Below are 22,662 nucleotides of genomic sequence, written 5' to 3'. Positions count from 1 at the left end.
GCCTTTAGATTCCAGAGCCATGTTCACACGGGCATGAATCAAACGCTGGCACTTTATATCCCTTGTAAATTGATACAGATATCTCCATCGTATGCACTTCATCTAAAGCACGCATCACTATGATTTGTGTCTACATGTCCTATTAATATGGGTTAAAAAGTAGAGGAATCTCAGTGTGAACATGGGGGAGTCTGAGTATCTGTATCCTAAAGGAACAGGCTGTATGTATCTTTCTGGTTTTGATTTTTGGTGAATGAGCAAAATGGAAATAATTAATAGAAACATGTAGATGTATGTAATGGCATGTCTGTATGTAACACACATACATATATCAGAGGTTCTGAGTCTATGACCTAATAATGTCATGTCATGTACCAGGGGTTGGGGGTATTGACCATCTAATGAAGATACTTCATGTACCAGGGTCAGGGATATCTACTATTTAATAATGTCGCTTCTTGTAACAGTGGTAGAGGGTATTGACCATCTAATGAAGATACTTCATGTACCAGGGTCAGGGATATCTACTATTTAATAATGTCGCTTCTTGTAACAGTGGTAGAGGGTATTGACCATCTAATGAAGATACTTCATGTACCAGGGTCAGGGATATCTACTATTTAATAATGTTGCTTATTGTAATAGGGGTAGAGTTTATTGACCATCTAATGACAATCTAACAATCTAATACTTCATGTACAGGGGTCAGGGATATCTACTATTTAATAATGTTGCTTCTTGTAACAGTGGTAGAGGGTATTGACCATCTAATGAAGATACTTCATGTACCAGGATCAGGGATATCTACTATTTAATAATGTCTCTTCTTGTAACAGTGGTAGAGGGTATTGACCATCTAATGAAGATACTTCATGTACCAGGGTCAGGGATATCTACTATTTAATAATGTTGCTTATTGTAATAGGGGTAGAGTTTATTGACCATCTAATGACAATCTAACAATCTAATACTTCATGTACAGGGGTCAGGGATATCTACTATTTAATAATGTCGCTTCTTGTACCAGGGGTTGAGGTTATCTACCATCTAATGATGTCAGTGCATGTAGGTTGGAGGTTTCTACCATCAGCCGTGTGCCCCAGAAAGAAAAGCCTAAAGTTCATATGAGGTTTGAGGAAGCAGAAAATCCCTAGTCTAAATGGAAGTTGAGGCTAAGTATGTACAGAAGGGAAAGATATCATTAGTTGTATCTGTCTGATCATTGAGGGACATGGCATTTCTGGAAGGCCGGAGCATGTTTTGACAGAGTTATTGCATGAGAAGAATGTAGGATTACTGTTCTGCTATGGTTTATTAACACCAAGCAAGCCAAACATTAACACTGTCTCCAATAGAAGCTTTTGCACACTTGTATTGTCTCTCAATCCCTCTCTGATGGGGTTTACTGTGCATATTCAGACAGTGTTTCCCATTCTGTGCCAATCTTCGTGCAGGACAGATATGTTTTACTGATTTTCCATGGAACATACTGTAATTACATCACTGTTTCAAAAGATCACTTTGTATTATCGTGATGTCAATCCCAATGCCCTTATTATTCATATTATTTATATTAACACACTACATCTAATTCATTCTTAAACAATGAGATCACCTTTCATAATGTATTTGTCACTCTGAATCTTAAATTAAGTAGAATTTCACAAAATGATGAGGCCATTTAATACATAATGTTAATATAATTTAATTATGGGGTTGGCTATGTTTGCAGAATTTAGGAACGTGTATGAGATTTAGGAATTAAGGATACATGGAATTCTACATAAAATACGTGAACATTTGTTGAGACAGAAAGTCCACAGGACAATAATGCCAACTGCTGAAAATATTTAATGTAGAAAAAAGTCAATCTTGCTCATTGTTTGTCACCTGACTTGTGGTAATATGATTGTGTCATGTGTTTTCCATCGTGAAGGCATATAAAAGTCACAAAGTGCCACCTAGATATAGTAAACAATATATATATGTGAAATCTGTTATCTGAATGCTCTTTCCATAAATGGTCTCGACGAGCAAGATTTAAAGTCTCCTAAACACCCAAACCATAAAATGTTCAAAACAAAAATAACAAAATGTCAGAAAGAAAATTAATAGTATCTTGACTGTAGTAGTTGACATGATATATACAAATGTTGATATTGTCTTTATATTTTTCTCTTCCGCAACAAACAAAAAGTCACACTGAATATCCAGTATATTACTATGATGTCTGAGATCTGTCTAACTGCTCCGTATGCTGATGAGTTAACCAGAGAGATCACAAATACTTTATAGTTTCAATGACCTTTGCAGGTGGTTATGTTTGGAATTTATTGATTGTATTTCATCTTAACTAGTTATTAAGTGGTTCCCAAACTCAGCACGTTGAACATCTCCCTATAACATGTGGTCGAAAACCATTTTTTTTTTCCAACGTTGGAAAATGGACACAGAGGGGCAGTAGGATATTTATTACAGGTTTTTGTTCTGTCATCTGTTTATACTTTCGCTTTGTTCTACCTGATTTACCGCATGCATATAAATGTTAAGAAATGATTTAGTGGAAGCCGAGCTTAAAGCTCTATGTTATATTTAGCTGGAGTTTGGAAGCCATCACTGTCTGCATTACGTGTGAGTCAGGAAATTCGAATACTGAACCTCCAATTGTCCTTTCACTGCAAATACCACAAACATTTACCAATTTTAAATCATAGCAAGTGGCTGCCAAAGATTCATGGGAGTTATAGTCATTTAACCACTAAAGCTACTGTATTTGACTACACAAGGTCTAAATTCTACAACTGTCATCATAAATAAGCGCTACGGAATCTGTTGGCGCTATATAAATGACAATAATAAATAATAAATAAATAAATACTTTTCTATAGAAAATTATACTTAATTTGTCCACATAGAACAGCATTTACACAATAAGCATATAGTGTAATTTATTCTGCTCCCGTTATTTTGTGTGAAATGAGATTAGCAGACAATATTCATGAACTTTAGTCAGTTCAACTAACAAATATATTTTCACCTTCCGGTCCATTATTTAATGTAAACGAGTACGACTACAAACACACAAGATGTGTTTTAACAAATCATATCATTTAAGAAAGTCTATTAATTCTCTATAGGATCATTTAAAAAAAGAAATTGTTAAATATATGAAAAGATGAGATTAATCCATTTCAAATGCTCAGTCCTTCAAACAATTAAAAGCTGGTACGTTTGGACTTCCTGTTAATGTGCAATAGAAAACTCGGAGGCTTAATTACGGTTACTGCTCAAGGCCGATTTTATGAGAATTTTTATTTATGCCTGCAGGCAATAATGTTTATGCCACTATATTTTAATGTCCGTCCTGTTTTAACTCGAAAAGTCCTTTGAACTGTATATTTCCATAGATTTATCACTGTCTAGCAGAGAGTAACTGTGGCTCTCAAGATGCAAACTTCACGTTGAGGACAGAGAAGAGACGTGAGTCGTTATTTTGGCTCCCCTTTGTGCCATTAAAATCTCATTTTCTGCCTATTAGGATGCCCTCTTACTGCTAGAGCTGGGCTGATGAGTGTGTAATTGAGTATAATTGTCTTTTCACTTTTCATTTATGTCATATTGAATATTCCCTCTGTTTCCTCTCAATGCCGAGAGGGAGATGTGTTTGGGGAGGATACATAGCTGTGAAGATGCCCCCACTTAGCCCCACAAAGAACTCTGATTTTAATTATAGATTGCACGCCATTCTGTGAAACTATTAGACACCTGAATATTAGCGCTCTGATATAATAAAAATCTCTGTGTTTAGGCGTACATTAACAATGTCAAGTCAACCTCAGGCAGATGTGGACCGTACAAAATTCAACCAACCTTTGGACACTTAATTACCAAGTCAATTTATTTTCCTGGAACTCCCCAAACCATCCCCCATCCTTTAAATGAAAATTAACAGTATAATTATGGCTTTAAGAAATGCACAGATTCCCATGGTGCAGTTATTGTGCTAATTTATAAAAGCCAAGCTTTCCAGCATTTATTAATTCTTAGTAATAACTCCATGTACTCATCTGTAATTATAACGCATCTCTCAAAACAAAGCAGATATTACACAACAGAACACAGTTTGTTTGTAATAACTTAAAAACATGCTGTTTCTATGATACCATGTTTGGGAAATACTATTAATGGGCATGCTTAGTGATACCTGTCAAAGACTCTGTAGTCCAGGGGATAAGCAACTTACTGACAATGACAATGCAGAGATAAGTTGTTTCCTGATTCTGACTTGGTTAGTGCATGCACACCTTCTTGATGTCAGTAGGGTGGTCAATATGCATGGTAAAATGGCTTTGGCACTAAAAGTGTTAAGCAAATCAAATAACACAGGGTGCTGTTAGAAGACACAACGGGGCTATGTACAGAGACCAATTCTGGAGAAAACTTGTAAATATGGACCGACTACCATGTAAACCAAATTTATGATTTTGCTTACTGCACTGCTTTGGCAAGGACTGCCCCAATTAGTACAGTACTTGACATATTGTTTATTTTAATATTTGAATCCAGCAACCATCTCACTGGCATGTGTTCAGGTAATAGAGGAAAGGGGTACATGAATATTTTATATCAATGTGCTTTAAGAGCAAAAAAGCTGAATTCACAGACTCACACTGTGAATTCTGTAAATATCACCAAATATAACACATCAATTTACACACTATTGGGGCATGATAATTTGTGGGCCAATGGTTTCACCAGTTTGGCACCTACACAGACAATATGAAATGGGATGACACTGGGACTCCAACATGACTATACAAGGCCTGTGAGTGAAAAATTAATGTTGGTCACATATGATTTTAAAAAATTATATAATATATGATGTGTCAAATGCATTCAGCCATGTTGTAAGCCTTCATTCTGACAAATACGTAATTTTGTGATATGTGCCACGATCTTTTACATGAAAAGAAAACAAAACGTAAATTACTTTTTTTGGCTAAGCTAAAAAAAATGAATTCTTTTTATTGGCTGAAAATATTACTATAAGTGCACATGATAATGAACTTGTGTTGATAGGCCTCTAATTTACATTGTTTTGGTCATATGCCTCATGGCCAGCCTTAGTTGTATCTTGAGAAAGGTCCTTGTTATTTTGGAAAGGGGGGGGGGGGGGCTGAAACTAGAAAGACAGCCTACCAGCTATTGCTTTTGAAGTAGCCAGTGTGGGGGTGGAAGAGGGAAAATAAGGGAAGGAAATTTGTAAAATGAAATCATGTGGCTCATATAAAGAACACTTTATGGTTCGAATTTGGCAATTTCTTCACTTCTTGCCTGGGGGACTTAGCCTGTTCGGTTCTGGCACTCAGCTAAAGGAATGAAAACACTCTACTGACCTGAGGTGAAAGGCCGTTGCCAATGGCGGGGTTCATAGGGTTGGAAGGTCCAGATGGGGGCACAAAGCTGTCGGTGTAGGTAGAAAATCCATGCCGGCCGCTGGGCAGGCAGTAGGCCGAGCTGCTCTCAGAGTTGGAAGGAAGGCTGCTTTGGTGAACGCTGCTTGGAGGCAGAGGCTGGGGTCGGTGAACAGTATTGCTGGGATCTGACACAGCTGGAAAAAGAGGGAGAACTTGTTAACCCTACAAGGATATTTTCGGATTTCCGGCAAGTCATTTTTTTTACTTTTTTGAACACATCCCTTGGAATTTCTAGCACACGCAGAGTTAAATCAAACAGGCACTTCGACTGCACCATGAGGTTCTAATAAATTTTAGCAACCTCCCTTTCTCGTTTGTTTAATTTGGTGTAATCTATGTCTCTACACTAATATCCTTTCTAACAAGGGTTAAGAGATAATGGACTTATGGAACAACTCCCATAACAAATTGGTGGCAGCCATAAAAAAGAAGAAATATGATACCTTTCAGAATAAAAAAAATAATACTGAAAGTATAAAAGTAATCAATCAGTCCCTGTGGGTTCCAAAACTACCGTGCCCTTTTGCTTCTAAATCTGTGCTATTCCTTTGTTTTTCTTTCTTTCCTATCCATCTACATGTGCCAAATTTTTATTCACTTTCAGGCTCCATTACCGTGCCCTCTGTTGCTATGAATTGGATGTTTACAGATTTATACCAAATGCTCGTCCCAAACAAAAGCTGCTACAGAAACTCGTTTCCGTGCAGAGATATCAGAATGTCAAAGTTTTATTTCCAGAGGTTGGCAGCAAACACAATAAGCTGATTCTATCTGTTACAAAATGACATATATACAAATGGTTTGGTGCCTCGAGCAAATATTAACGTGGGTATGACTTTTTTGGATATTACAAATGTATTTGCAAATTGAATGGCTGCTGAATTAGCTTTGTGTGGTGTTATAGAGCCTTGGGGTATAGTCATGGAGCATTGGGATGGAGATCTCTAATTCTATTGTATCATGCCAACCTTCACTGCAAAGTTAAGATTCAGATATAGGGAATTAGATCCTTCTGTTACCTTGTGGTATGGAAGTTGGCTGGTATGAAGACTCTGTTAACTGGTAGGTTGGCAATGCTGGCATTGCTGCTGATGGGAAGGCCCCTGGGATAAGATGGTTGAAGGCCATGAGTTGATTAGCTCCTGCTTGCTTTCTCCACCTTGCCCGACGATTGCTAAACCACACCTGAAAAGACATAATGAGCCAGTGTAAATAACATTCCAGACTTCATAAATGTGTAAAACAGTGACAAAACATATGCATGAACAATTATTCTAGATTTTTTTGCTAGTTACACAGTAAACTATCGAGAATAGATCATGCTGATAAGCCTCTTAATAACGTATTTAATGACATAGGGTGTTGTTTGTAAACCAGGAATTGCAAAGAGTCAACAAAGTTCAAAATGTAGGCCAAAATAGCAGACATGGAAACATTTTAAAGAATTATATTGTACTTTGGCAATTTAGCTTTAACATTTGCAATTCCCTTTTTAATTCTTCATAGTTTCCATTTTAGTGAATAAACCCATAGGAAAGGTTGACGTGAAACAGAACAAAAAAATATTCCTTTAACACTGCAGGGTATTTAAACATTTTACATCCTAGTCTAAAGACCCACTGTCCTTTGCCTACAAGTAGAATGAATGAACCCTCTTAAATATTAAAAAAGTTAAGTGAAAGTACATATTTGTTGTTACTCTGTCCTTATTAGCATTAATTTGGCTTTGGCACAAATCCCTATGTCGTTGTAGTAACTGGCACACACATGTCTTAAATAATAAGAGGAAGATGGGATGCCCACCACTACTGTATTTTATTTTTGATTGCAATGTGGCTACAGTAAAACGTAAAGAGGCAATTTGGTTTATTTGCTGTGCCGCTCAGGTGATATTTTACAATTGTAAAGATAGTGTTAGCTGGATTTTAGGTCTGTGAAGGGAGGGGAATTTAAATAAACACAAACGACGAGATAATTTCAAATGTACAGTAATTGCAAGGGCCTTGTATTTTTGAATGTATAACTCTACTGCTAAAAAAACATAAACATTCGTACAAGTTCATATTTTTGTACGAAATAGGATGTCTGTGGCTGAAGATGAATGGGTTAACTCACTTAATACATCTCTGCATGTATTCCATATGTGATATGACTTGTCCGTTCCTTCTATAGCTTTCTAGATATATTAATGCATGGGTTGGCTGATGTTCCTTTTGTTTGGCCACAGTATTATTGATGTGTGTTTTGTATTTTGTCTGCTGAAAAAAACAGCTGGATTCACAGGCCGCTGGAGAGCTATTGCGGTTTTAATGAAAAGCGGCAACTTGAAAACAAGTCTTATACCATTGATGGTGGTTTAACTCTTCAGCTGCTTGCTGTAACGTGATGCACTGCGCACCCCTTTAAAGCAGCAAACCTTTTTTTTTTATAACTTGATTGACAATGATATGCCACTCCATGCTGTGCTTCCTAAAAGACCCATATGTTGGATGTTCAGGAGAATTTGTTAGGCTGTAGATCATCGTAATAGTGTGACAGGTTATGAGTCCCCAGGGATCTGAGGAAGCCACAAGGAATGTTGTGAAGTCAGAGGGTTAAAGACACATTACAACAGCTGGGGAAAAGCTCCTGCATTTGCCTGGTATGGGTCATTGACTTACAAAAATATATGCTTTGGAATCACAGCCACATTTATTATCTCTGCTCACATTATGGGATTTGGTTTTTACCCTGATTTCCCCTCTTCTTCGATCCATCTTTATGCCATAAATTACAGTGGAGTAGGAAATAAAGTTGGAATTTGAAGTAGAGTTACTGAAGGACAGGTCAGGGTCATTCCGTTCAAACGTCTGCCGTGAACTTATCTTCCCATTGCCTGCCTTTTTCATGGCATCCCACATGAACACTAGCACATATAGGAAGTGAGATTAAAGTGGATGGACCAATGAAATATGAGCCTTTCGGAAAGGACAACATACAAATAAAATACAGCTGCTCCTACGTACATATGGGTTTTTATAGCTATATTCACAAGGAACCATGCTGGAATGCACATCGAAGTCATATGCTCCTAAGAAAGTCTTCATCATACCATGATTGTTTTCTTTTAATACAACAAAATTGCATGATAGTTTTACAGATACAGATAGGAAAGAGGAGGTCACTGGCACTGCATATTACCTGCACTCTTGCTTCGGTCAGCTTAGCTCTCTGAGCCAGTTCCTCACGTGTATAAATATCAGGGTAATGGGTTCTTTCAAATGCCCTCTCTAGTTCCTCTAGTTGTTCTGCGGTGAATGTGGTCCTGCTTCTCCTCTGCTTCCTTTTCAAGGGAAGATCTGGCTCCGAGTCAATGTCAGATCCTTCCTCAGACTGAGGAGATGAGGGAGCTGAAAGGAACAGAGGAGTATTGACATGAAGTGCCATCACAAACACGGAATGATTGTTCATAGCATTTTTAGCATTTTGTGGACAATGTTGAAGTTTTTAGCTTCTAACACTCTTCACCTTGTGTCCATCGATGGCTTAATATGTTGATTAGCAGTTAGCAAATATCAGCCCCAAATATTGCTTCATTAAAAATACAAAAAAATATAAACTTACATATAACATTGTGAAATAAATAAAAGAAACATTTTAACTCTCTACAGTCCATCAGGCGGTGACAAGTGATGAATGAATTATTCAATGAAACTGACTGCGATGAAACTAAAGGACATGCAAGGTCTGTTAATATAGCTGACTCCAGGATTTTAGGGGGCACAAGTGACAACATTTAAATGGCCTTTGTCATGTTATAGATCTAATAATGCACAAAATAAACATTGTGGTGCATACATTCCCATAATTTTTTTTAAAAAGCATATGTTATCATAATAGTGATAATCTATTAGGCATGTTCGACTTTCTAGATCTTTGACATGGATTGCTATGGACGATTTGTAAATCCAGTTACAAAGTTAAATGGTTAAAAGAAAAATCAATTTGTATTCATTATCAGTTCTTAAGCAAATGTGTAAAAGCAGAACAATCTCTAAAGAAACCAATACGAATTTACTTTAATTTCTAAACCTTTAAAACTTTTTTTGTGGAAATATAGGCTTGCCCTTCATACATAACCCCCATCATCCATGAAGTAAATCCATTCCAAATACCAATATTTGCTCTACTATATGGGGTCCCTAGGCATATTTTTAAATTGTTCATTCAGTAACAATACCCACCTCTCTGATCATTTATCATAAGCTGTGTTGTAAAGTGTCCCATTGATATAATATTGTGTTCTAATTTGTCCCAAAGATGATATTATTTGTTCTAATGTTTCCCAAGGAAAATAGAATTTGCTAATGTGTCTCAAGGATGAAATGTTATGTTCTCATGTGTCCCACATGTAAAACATTGTGTTCTAAACCGACTTTGAGATTAGGAAAAAAAGATGTATTCTAATGTGTCCCTAGGATAAAGTCTTGAGTTCTAATGTTTCTTGAGGATACACATATTGTGTACTAAATTAATGTGTGTCTTACAAACTATGGGAAAAACAAAGAATTTTTATGTGACACTTGAATGGCCATATGTACACATTTGCAAAACAAACAGAATCTTTTTAGTAAAGCCCCATGGACAGAAAATAACATCTAAAGATCTGGCCATAGACTATAAAATAGGCACCAGAGACCAAATTTGGCCTGGTGTTGATTCCTCTCCGATTCAAAAGCTATTATTTATCTTTTCAATGTACTCATATCTTTCCAGCACATATTACATCATCCCATCTATCCCAAGGGAGATTTCACAAGTGCATCAGGCTCTAAAGTGTAACAAGACACATCACAGTCAATTCATGTTATTTTACAAGCATGAATACCCTCATCTTGCTTGGATTATTAATTATCCCTAATCTAGTTACTAAACTAACTGTATCATTCAAAGGAAGCTATTTTGCACATCAAACAGTTCAATAATAGTTTATTTTAATAAAATGAGAAATTATAACATGACACTGATTCAGATGTATGCATATATTGAAGATTTTAGACATCAGATTTTCTATTTGAGTATTACTGCAGGCCACATCATTATGAATGCTTCTATGCGCTAGCATGATGCAGTGGTCTTTGTTTTTAACTTTTTTTTTGTTTTACTGATTTTAATAGTGCCCTAATTAAAAGGAGAAAATGGTCACCCTATCCTAGTGTCTTTTATGCAAAACAAAACAATTTATTTAGCAAATAAATATGATTAAATGCATGTAACGAAAGGTTTTGGATTCCTGATCAGTGCAGTGTACTAAAAAGACTAATTACTATTTAATAGAGGTTGATTTTCTTTTAAAGCATATTAGGTCCATGGACATTATTTCTATGCTAGAAAATATGACTTTGCAGAATTGCACTAGGGTTTTTATTCCTAATCTTTTCATATTTTTGAACTATGTACCAAAGTCTCTCAGTTACTGACCTAGATGGAAACAAGGATGCAATAGTATGAAAGGCTAACATGTTTCCTATATATCTACTTGAGGCTTTGGATCTATTGGACTTTCTTTTCATCACTTGCAAAACTAATCCACAAATCTTGTGCTGGGTTCTGCAGAAAGACTTTTTCTTTAAAAAACTTGTTGGTTTGAAAAGTTTGTTTTCCCTCTTTTTGTTCAATCAAAAATAAAAAGGTTCCTCTGAAATCAGTGTTTAATTTCAGTTGATCCTACAACTTCTAGCATTAGACTGTTTACCACTTTGTACATTGGACTAATCATCAAACTGTGAATGATTCTCAGTTCATCTTTATTTAGCCACAATTAATCTATTTTTATTCCACCCAGGATGCATTCAATTACAGCTCCTCATGTGACTGGCTCTTGATGACACTTAGCTGCAATCCTGCGCAAAGCAGTGTCTTTCTAAAAAGAAAGATTTCCTCAGGCAGCCTACCAGGTCACAAGGGGTTATGGGACATGGAAGCAGCATCTAATTCTGGAACTTCTTTTAATTAAACTTCACAGTCAGGGCGATGCTGCCACTTATTCTTAAAAGGCTGGACTTTGTAATCCGGTAGGACCAGCTTCAGATAACTCTTCTGTCCTTGATCTCATTGTTAACAAAATCCCTTTTCTGAATCATTTTTTAACCATTACTAAACCATTCCTTAGCACCCTGCGGTTTGTACCCGTCTTGCAGCTATATAGTTAAATGCCTGAATTATCAATTATCTAATCAAGCAGCAGTTCCATCAAAAGTCAAAATCGTTGCTAACCTGAAACAAATGGAGCCTTACACGGGCTGCAGCAGGTTTTTTTATTTTTTAACTCCACTATTGCCACATTCCCTAGCCCATCTGATTTAAATGTAAGGAAGGTTTGCATTGAACTTGTAACCTTTTAAAATATGTTTTGGATTATTGATATAGAAGAATCAAATGTAATGGCCGATAACTACTCAGTATACTTATTGTTCATTTTTTATTACCAACTGTAAAGCCTCAAAAAATGTTATCAGTGGCATTGAGTGATAACATCATGGCAAAATACCTATCCTACATATTTTTAGTGACTTCTACTGCCCATTTATGGCATCTTCTTATAGTTTATATTGAGGCGGGGGTTGAGCCTCCACATATGCCATTTTAGGACTGTTCATTTTAAAATTAGTCATTTTTGAAATATTTCAAATGAAGTTTACTAACTATTTTAATCACATGCTAAGACTGTCTTTTACCATGCTAGGATATTGGATTTGAACCAATTAAGTTGAAGACAATATCCAAATTTATTAATAATGCTGCATATGTGTGAAAATTCCAGTTCTAACCTGCTAAATCATTGGTGCCCTAGAGGTAGATGAAAAGTTTGGCAAAGCATCATGGGAACTGTAGTTTTACTATGAATCTACCTTTTGGACAGCCCTGTCATAGATAACATTACCTAACATTCTATTGTTTTCCTTTGAAACAAAGTGAAACCTCTCCGACCTTCACTAATTCATTGGGGGTTGTGTTCTGTATCTGATGGTGCATACTTTATACAAATTCTACCAAAACTACCTTCATATGATCAGGGTAGATTCATGTTAAAATGCATTGATCAGGGCAGATTAGTGTTAAATGATGATGGGAGTTGTGTTCCTAACTTTAGATACAGCTTACATCCCTTGCAGTGAACTGTCCATAAACCAAATGACAAAACTTTGATAACAACAATAAATAGATTGTTACATTTCAATGCATATAATATAATAGTAATAATAATATCACTAATAATATTAAACTTTTCCTCTCTCTGTTAGAGTGCCTGATAATTTAATTTCTGTAATTCTGCACAGTGGAACATATCCGTATATAAACTGGCATTCACAATAACCAGAGCAGCCATGTTTGGAAATAAAGTGTCAAAATTCACACAAAAAACTCAAAACATATACAACAACTTGTGCTGCGTAGGGCATTATTCCTCACACTAGCCTTGAGTAAATGTCACCCTTCCTTTATGGTCTTTTGGGATTTTTTTTTAGTTGACTTATTTGGTTGTCTTTGTTGGGGCGCCCGAGAAATGGCCTGTGGCTGGGGCCTTTTCTCCTAATTTCCACGCTCCATCTGTGGTATCCATTAACAGAGTCTATACCAGCATTCAGGACTCTGACACCTGCCTGGCAGGGAGTAGGCTACACAAAGAAAACTGAAGTGGAAAAGGAGGGGGGTAGAATGGAAGGTTTCTTTTTGGGAAGGAGGTTGAGAAGGAGGGTGTGAAATGAGTTCACAGTAGGGGTTAATCCAAGACCCACCACTCCAGAGCATTTAGCACCTGGAGTTTTAACCCCCACCCTGTATTCCAGTCTATTACAAGTCTCCTCTTGCCCCTTAGCAATTCATCAAAAAGAAAACTGAACGTGAAGAAAATCTGACACAGAACCAGGCCACAATCTTATACCTCTGCCTCTTACAATCAAAATGGAGGTTGTCCAATTTATCACATTTGTGAAAGGGCTCTTCCGAAATATCATCTAAATCAACAGTGCTTCCATCTGTCTAAACACATAACACTCTGTAGATATGCAGAGTGTATTCCCTCAAGCACTATAAACATCGATGGACATTAACTCTCCAAGAGAAATTAATATTGGCATGCAAGGAAATTGTGACATGTGATTAACTATAATCTCATAATGTCCTTCTCCCAAGCACAGAAATACTGGTTTTGAGAGCATACACAGGAAACGTTAGACTCTGGACACCTTTTCAATAGAACGTCGCTATTGGTTACGGACTTTATGTAATAAGTGGCAAAACGTCCTATGTAATATGGCAGCAATAACATTCGTGCTGTGTTATATTCTCTCTGTTAACTCCTACGAATGTTAATGAAGATGGCTATTTTCTGTTTTTATACAAATGCCAGGAATTACCATTAAATTGTGACAAGTGGGGAAAAAAAATATTTATTAAGAAAAATAGATTATCTCGATAGCTTGATGACAGAAAGGCAGGCATAAAAAAAAAAAAAAAAAGATATGTGCTTCTGGGATATTTTATATACTAATATATATCATATATATTAAATGTTTATGGATATAAAGATTAGTAGAGATCAGTTTATTTTCTATTTTTAACATGAATGCTTGGTATCTCTATGAAATGGCAACAAATGTAAAAATAATAATCATAAAAACGGATTATATATTTTCTAAATATCTATAGTGAATTAAAATATGTCTTACCTAAAGGAAAATTTGCTTTTTTTTTTCTAACACCCGGGAGGGGTTTACTTTTTATTTCTACCCTTACATATCCAGAGTTTATCACTTAACAACAAACCCCCAGTGGAATCTACACATAAACACACACACACATATGTTTTTGTTTATATTGTGTTAACAGGTAAACTAATGTTTTCACACATGTCACAGTTATTATTACATTACGAGAGAAGTACAGCAGACACAGTGGTAAATCTATGTTTTAACACACTTTATCCTGTGAATCCTTCCCAATCTAAATAATTTAAATTAATATATTCCAAACAGCTATTTCTAAATTAGTTTAAAAAAAAAAAAAGGTTTGACCTCATTCTGTTCTTAAAAGCAACAGTCTGCTTTGGGCTATTTAGAAGTGTAAAACAAAATCACAATTCACTTGAAGCAGTTTTAAATATTCCCACTGTGCACCAAATAGCTTTAGGGCCTTATATTAACCCTTTAACCATGCCAGAACGCCAGCATGATTATTACAGCAGCCAACTTCTTAAAAATCAGTCCAAATAGGTGCTCTCAAGCATAAGTAAACCAAATGTTCCTGTACGCCATCAAATCTGAATTTTTCTATTTAGACTTCAGTTTAATGCAGTAACCCTTTTAATGCTAAGTTGAGGGTATGAATTGTTTGTTTTGGGTAATGCATTTCTCAAACTCACAGACACTGAAAAAATTAACTTCATTACATAGCCATTACATGTTCCGTAAGATTGCAAAAATATTAACAAAGATCACTTAAGTTTCTTATACAGAATGTCTAGAAACAAATTTAGAAACCGGTCTCATCGGTAAAAAGATACCTGTCGAGATTTAATAAAAGAATGAACTCTTCTTTTAAAGTGGTAATGTGTACCTCCAGAAGCACATACCTCTGACTAAAGATTTTCTGAATAGCTTTCACCCCCTGCTGAGGTGCAAAATTTGACATTCCCTTCTCTCCTATTATGTTACTAAAGTCTGTTCAACTAGTATTTATGAATGATCAGAAGAATTTCTGCTCCTGGTTTTGGTCTCTTTATCTACAGCAGCACACAGCTCCACATTTTCTTGGAAATCTCCATTGATCCCATCCGCACAAATAACCATGGTTCTGTCTATTTTTCACGGTGGCGACAGATTTCATGGAAATCGCAAGCCGTGAAAATATTATTTCACTGTGAAAAACCGCGAAATCGTTGAAATCCAACATTGTTATATATATATATTGAATGAGCTATTGGATATTACCCTGACCAGCGGGGAAAATAAGACTGTAATAATGCTAGAATATTGATATAACGGAGAATATTGATATTATAAAAGATAATATTGATTTATTCATTAAAACTGTAAATTGTGAAGAACTGGCAAGAGAATAAGCAAAGTGTAGGCCTAAACAACTGACATTTGTGATGTTAGAGAATAGTTCCAAATTCACAGTTTGTTTTCCAGAAATTTGCGGTTACCTTTACATTTCTCCATAATTCCAGATTCCTGCTTTCTTTTTAGAACAATAATACTGACAATAAATATCACCAGGACTATGATGATTGCGAAAGATATTGCCCCATATGGGGATCCAGTTGCTGGGTAGATAGCAATTAAAAATATATATATTACCAGAAATTCTGTTACAAGTCCATTAAACAATTAATGATTATGTTTGAAAATAGTAAAAAATAAAGTGCAATAAAACATAGGTAAAGCATTTATATGTTTCTTTTATGTATTTTCTAGTACATTTACAAAATATAAGGTCTGTTGAGCAAGCTGTAAGGGAGCAAACTAAACATTCGAAATGCCAGAAGGAACGAAGTGAAACATTTAGCTCATTAAAATCTAGGACCAGCCCAAACTTTTGTTTACAGTTGTAGAGAGACTATATTATTCACTATACAGCACAACCAGCCTCCCTATTACGGACTCCCTCATCATCGTGTCCAGTGGGAGCTGTTAATGAACTGGGTAATTGAGCTTGTGACATGTGTTACCAAAACAAAACAATAGGAAGAAGAGACAAATGGCCATTTTATTTGGCGATTAGAGGCTGGCCCATGCTTTCAGAGTGTCTGCACTAAGTAAGTGTCTGAATACATAAAACAGTGCATTGAGGACCAACAGCTGCAAACACAATGATGGGGAACTGACAGCAACAGTCCCATCTGTGCTTAACATTTTGTTAAAAGAAATTACTTGACTTAAGAAGGCAAATTGTACAGCTGCCCCTGTACACTGCCTTACACAAGAAGGGTCCATCCTCGGACTATTTAATGCACTCACTGACAATGTCACTTAACCCCTTCATCGTGAGAGCAATACGTCTTATAAAGAACGAGTTGATCCCGTCTACCCTTAGAGAGTTTACATATACTGTGAAAGTGCAATAACATTGCTATAAACAAAACGACAAGTGGAAACTGCAATACAAAACTGTGTAAGAAGTAAGACCCTAGTTTCTAAGGACTTGGCGTCCACGCGGAAAAGGGGTTACATCAACTATAACCACCATTCCAAGCATGGCACTGCCAGGTTTGTATACCAGATGAATTATGTATGCTATTTTATTTCAGTCTGATTTTTATTTTATACCTAAATACACAATTATTGTATTACTATAACTATTACTACTAACAGTTCAGCACATTTTGTAGCAATATTCAACAAGCAAAGAGGTACGGTACATTCAAGCAATTTAGAAAATAATAGACAGATAAGAAGGAATCGTCACTATCCAACAGCTACAATAAAATGCATTTTTTTTTTCACATGAAGTTTTGTGCAGGGTCCTCCCAGCCATTTGACTTTTCCTTAAATATTCATGTTTTGCTTCAGTATTGTATAATTTTGTTTGTGTTTCCTTGTTTGTTTAGCTTCACACTTACAATTTAATGATAGTAAATATAATAATAAATCATCTAACCAGATGAGATATGTTACTCAGCTGTAATCTTTAAGGTTGTTCTGGAATATAGTGCTGCTGTCATCCAAATCAGTGGTACTTATCCCATTGACCATGGAAGGATAAAATGCAGAGATGAGCCTGCTAGGAGTCACACCTTTAAATCTTGAGATTTAAACAATTGTTCACTGAAATATATAAAGATAGATAGATAGACACAGAGAGAGACAGACAGACAGACAGACAGACAGAGAGAGAGAGATAGATAGACAGAGAGAGAGACAGACAGAGAGAGAGAGATAGATAGACAGACAGACAGACAGAGAAAGAGAGAGAGAGAGAGAGAGATGATAGATAGATAGATAGATAGATAGATAGATAGATAGATAGAAACCTTATGCCATGCATATCTGCAAACTACACAAAGTGCTGGTTCTATCTAGAATAGAAAGCCAAATAAGTCACAAAATAATTTTGAAGTCTTCTTGCAACGATTAGACACTTTCAGTTTGTATTCTGTATTTCCTATTCCCAGACCGCTTTAGAATGTCCCTTTATTCAGATCACCTTTTCTTCTCAGCTATAACTCTGACGCAAGTATTCCATTTAGAAAATCATTCAGTAGGAGTCTACTTTTAGAGATCTTAAACAGTACAACAATTGAACTATGAAAGTGTTACTGACCCAAAAGTAAACTTTGACCCTCAGCCCAGTGATCAGGCATCTTAAGATGTCTTGTCCCTTTTAATAGACTAGTGCTTTACTTTCTCAATCCAGAAGCTGACATGCATTTAATATACATCTCCCAATGCCCTTTGGCTTGGCTATAAGAACCTCTGACCCCTCACTTGCAAGGTTCCTTTGCTCGGAGTGAATAACGCATTAACTCTTTCTGCTACTTAAAAAGACAAACTACAATGCATTATTTCTTCACTTGAATTTCAGACCCAGCTGGCGGCAAAGAGGATGATATTTATGATGTCTTTACAATAACGTCAGATTCTTGAGATTTATTTAAACCTTTTTTTTTTTTTTGTCTTTTCTTTTAGAAGGGCTTCTATGCGCAGAAAGATCGTTTGAACCGTTTTAATGAATGTAAAAATAAAATCACAAGCACGATTCTTTTTAGAGTAATTTTGATATTTAGAAAAAATAAATACATGATAGTGCTGTCACATAAGGAGTCCCATATGCCATTAAGAGGATAACAGCTAGTGCCTGGACACTGTTATGTTAATAAGTGATACTATACTGCCTATAGGCCATTCAGACAGGATGAGGCCATTTAAAATAACAGCATAGGGCTGGTTGTTCTACAATATTATCCTATGGAATCAGAGCATTTACGTAGATGAGAAGCATTGCTGTAGTGCCTGCATGTCCCTCTCTAATATAAAGAAGGACATGTGTTTACTTGGACCTCTCTCCACAGCAGAAAATGGCATGGGTAGTGAGGGTAGAAAAACATAACCATCATAAGAGAAATGCTACCATCTTCATACAAACTTACATTTTATGATCATGCTTTTTTATTTGGGGCTTAATAACCCATTAGGGTTAGTGCATGAAGCACAATTCTGGGTCAAACCTCTCTCAGCCACCTATTACAAGAATATTCAGTAACAGAACTGCTGGGAGTTCAAAGTGAGTTTCTAAATTTAGGCTATTGAGCAAAACTGGGAATTATTCTCTATTCCCGAAGTCAATTCTGTTTTCAATTTGGCTACTTTCCACTAGAATTTGAATTCCCAGAAATTAGCACTTCAGTGGAAAACCGTGTAATAGTAGCAATCGGCAGGAACATTCCATCAGTTTCCATGGCATTTTTGGAACTTTGCTCAGAATTATACTTTACAACAATTAAATACCGCACTCATATGCATCATTGTATGCATGAAAAAATAATAAGAGAGTCAATATTTTATATGCAAAAAAAGTGAAATTGATTAGTCAATCAATTTCACTTTTTTTGCATATAAAATATAGACTCTCTTATTATTTTTTCATGCATACAATGATGCATATGAGTGCGGTATTTAATTGTTGTTTTGTATATATTGTTGAGGTTATGGATGGGGAATACCTCTAAATACTTGCACCGTTTAGTAATTGAGTGCCAACACAAGCATTAATTTTGCAGAATTATACTTTAGACATATTGTCTGTTGCTTCAGAATGCAATACATGTGCTCATTTAATTGCAATATTGCGTAAATTGCCACTCGGCCATAGTGAATGTGATTAGAAATCTGCCTAATATAAAGCTTACCACAATTATATCTGTAGTTTTTAAGGATCGTAGAAGTAAAGTAAAATAAATTAGTGACATATGATGAATGTTTTTACAAAACACGTCTGATCTACATTACGGATTTGATGTCGTTATTGTCTACATTTTGACACTACACATTCTTTAAGTGGAAATTGTTTTGGGATCTGATTTCTCTTTGCAGATCCCTGCATTATGGTGAAACACAAAGATTGTAATTTCAATAGTGTACACTTTCAGCGATGCATGAGCTGATAATACAAAGTATCTCTATAGGAAACATATTTATTTTCACGCAGGTGCTGCACTTGTCAATACCAAATAAAAACCATTGTGTTTGTTTAACGAAATGAATAAAGTTTTTAGAATGCTTTTTCATTTTAGAGTGCGTCACAAACATATAATGGTCAGTTATCTGTCTGTGTATTAAAGAGCTGCTTATTAACTGTATTTGTAGTAATAAATACTTCAAATGCGTGTACATTACCCTGACGGTGCAAGGTTTAAGAGGCTACAGTTGAAATTTCATACACCGTGGGAAGAAAACAAACATAGCCATATCAGTCTCGCCACTAGAGATTATAAAGTCCAATATCTTAAACTGTATGGTGTATGGGGGAGGAGGGGGTATTGAATTATTTAAAAGGGTACGGGTATCTATAAGACAGATGAAACACTTGACTATTAGGATTGTTCATTAAATTACCTTTATAAAAATGTATTTATTTTAATTTTCAAGTAAATCCTATATTGATCAAAATAGGATAGGAATAAACTATCTGTCTATTTATTTACATTCATTTTAATGTAACACACTGTTTGGCAGGACACGTACTCTATTAGTTCAATTAATTAATGCTTTATTATGGTAAAAGGGGAGATAACTATGGAAAATGAACAAACTAAAAGATTTTACATAGTTTACTCACCTTTTACCATAATAAAGTGTTCATTAATTGCACTAACAGAGTGTATGTTCTGCTAAACAGCATGTTACATTAAAATTAACTTAATCAGTAGACAGGGCAATTATTTAAGTAAAATCTAAATATTACTATAATACTTTTTCTACTAGAATGAGTTATAATATTTCACAATTACACATTTTCATTTATTATATATGTTTGCACGTTAGATTGAACTTATTCAGGGAATTAATGTACACCCTAATAATGGACTAACTATTGGATGGCTTGGGGAAGTTTACATATTTTTTTTAGTTTGCTAACAATCCAACCCTTTTCACGTAAAACTCCAATTTTTAGAGATTTTTTCCATTAAACGTTGACCAAAACAATTCTTGGACACTGCCTCTCCATAATGTGCACCTCTTCATTCAAAGCACTGCTTCTCCTACTCTCTCTATTTTACATTGCAAGTCCCGTAGTTTATTTAGAAAGCAGTGCATATTTATCACCTTTTCTAAGCAGTGAGATCTACAATACAATTAATTCCAGCTTGTGACTTTCCCAAGATAATTAGGTAACTCTGTAGACTAGAGTCTTAGTGCGTCTACTGTTGTTCACATTACATGATTGACAAGTCTGTGTCTGACTGAACCATTAACAGTTTCATTTTGTTGCTATTTGCAGTTTGCTCGGCTAATATTCCGAACAAATAGGAGCTGTTTCTTTGGTCGTTTTTTCTACTTGACCTTCCCCTGCTTCATTCTTTTTGAGTCTCTAGAAACTGCCTTGAAAAGGCACGTTGAATGAGCACAGTCCATCAGAGAGCCAGGTTCATCCCTCTCTGCGCCCTCAAAGCTTCACTTCAAAGATGGTTGCATTCTTTAATTGGCCTTTGAATTGATACCAAAGGGTCACAATGCGAGTGGCAAAAGAGAAAGAGGCCTTACTGAAACAAAGCCACTCCATTCACTTGCAGATAAGCACGTTTTAATGCTTCACCGAACACTACTGTTAAAGGCTTTATTGAAGGCAAGGCCTTGTGAAAGCTGACGGATCCAAAAAGAACTTTTTACTTAAGAGATGATTAGTTCAAACAAACAAGAGTAAACAAGGAAACAAGATAGAAAAACAACACAACAAAAACCATTACAACAACTGTATATACACACACACACACACGTCTTGGACTAATAAACTAGAAACAGAGCTGTACACCAATATTCTTTACAAAATACACTAACTAGTTTAAAAATTCCACATTTTCTCATGTCTGATTATTGCATTGCCACAAATTTATTCTATTTTATAATTATTACTATTAGCATTTATATAGCGCCAATATATTCTGCATTGTTTTACAACTATAGAATGAGAATATTTCACAAGTAATTGAAATGAAAATATTTTAACACAGAGAGAGGCAAACAGGCCCTGCAATTCTATTTTATTATTATCATTATTAAAGTATTCATGGTATTGTTTAATTTTTAAGGACTGGGGCTACCTTTATTTTTTTTGTGTTTATTTGTTTTTTTTACTGATTGTGCAAATTGAGGTTTAAGGAAAATGTAAGCTTGTACAAATGTTTTTATTTTTCTAAATATATGCTCCTTTTTCGCTATCTTAGTTCTCAATAGAGGGGTGCTAAACTGCAAATGTGCGTCTTCTAGATTCAGTTTCAGGCTTCATATTATCGAAACGTTTAACAAACATTGCATAAAGTTTATCATAATAAAGCTGCTAACTAGTACACATGGATAGAGAATAGTGATGTCCCGAACAGTTCACCGGGAACCGTTCGCCGGCGAACATAGCGTGTTCGCGGTCGCGAACACGTGCGATGTTCGGTCCGCCCCCTATTCGTCATCATTGAGTAAACTTTGACCCTGTACCTCACAGTCAGCAGACACATTCCAGCCGCAGACCCTCCCTCCCAGACCCTCCCACCTCCATGACGAATAGGGGGCGGACCGAACATCGCGCGTGTTCGCAACTGCGAACACGCTATGTTCGCCGGTGAACGGTTCCCGGCGAACTGTTCGGGACATCACTAATAGAGAACCCTGATTTTACAAGCTTGCAATCTATTGGGCGGTGGGATAATAGAGACAGAAGGTAAAGGTTTATACACAAGAGTAAGTCAGATTTATGGTAGGACGTTGGGGAACAAATGAGAGAATTGGTGATTTTATCATTATTTATTTTTTATATCAGGCCAGTTTTGTTATCTTGGTGATAAATAAATTCTAAATTATATTAACGATCTGGAGATAATATTATGAGATATTTTTAATTTTGTTTGTTTTTGCTTGTTTTGTTTTTTTGTTAATGGGGGTTTAACATTTTATAGATTTATTTTATTACAAATCTATTTTTTTTTCTTTAT

General features: G+C 35.7%; 1 protein-coding gene across 2 annotated transcripts in view; it reads right to left on the bottom strand.

The window, feature by feature from the left end:
• The window catches only part of PAX3 (paired box 3), a 59,235-nt gene that overhangs the window by 5,414 nt on the left and 31,159 nt on the right, over positions 1–22,662 (bottom strand). For both annotated transcript variants that reach the window (XM_063442457.1, XM_063442458.1), the window contains exons 5-7: positions 8,658–8,866; positions 6,497–6,662; positions 5,397–5,611 (exon numbers count right to left, since the gene is read on the bottom strand). In XM_063442457.1, coding sequence (XP_063298527.1) covers positions 5,397–5,611; positions 6,497–6,662; positions 8,658–8,866 — 590 coding nt within the window. The remainder of the gene's footprint in view (positions 1–5,396; positions 5,612–6,496; positions 6,663–8,657; positions 8,867–22,662) is intronic.

The sequence above is a fragment of the Pelobates fuscus genome, chromosome 2 (genome assembly GCF_036172605.1).
Source record: "Pelobates fuscus isolate aPelFus1 chromosome 2, aPelFus1.pri, whole genome shotgun sequence".
In the NCBI taxonomy this organism is placed as follows: domain Eukaryota; kingdom Metazoa; phylum Chordata; class Amphibia; order Anura; family Pelobatidae; genus Pelobates; species Pelobates fuscus.
Note: the sequence above shows the minus strand (reverse complement) of the source record. Positions and strands in the feature narration are given on the sequence as shown.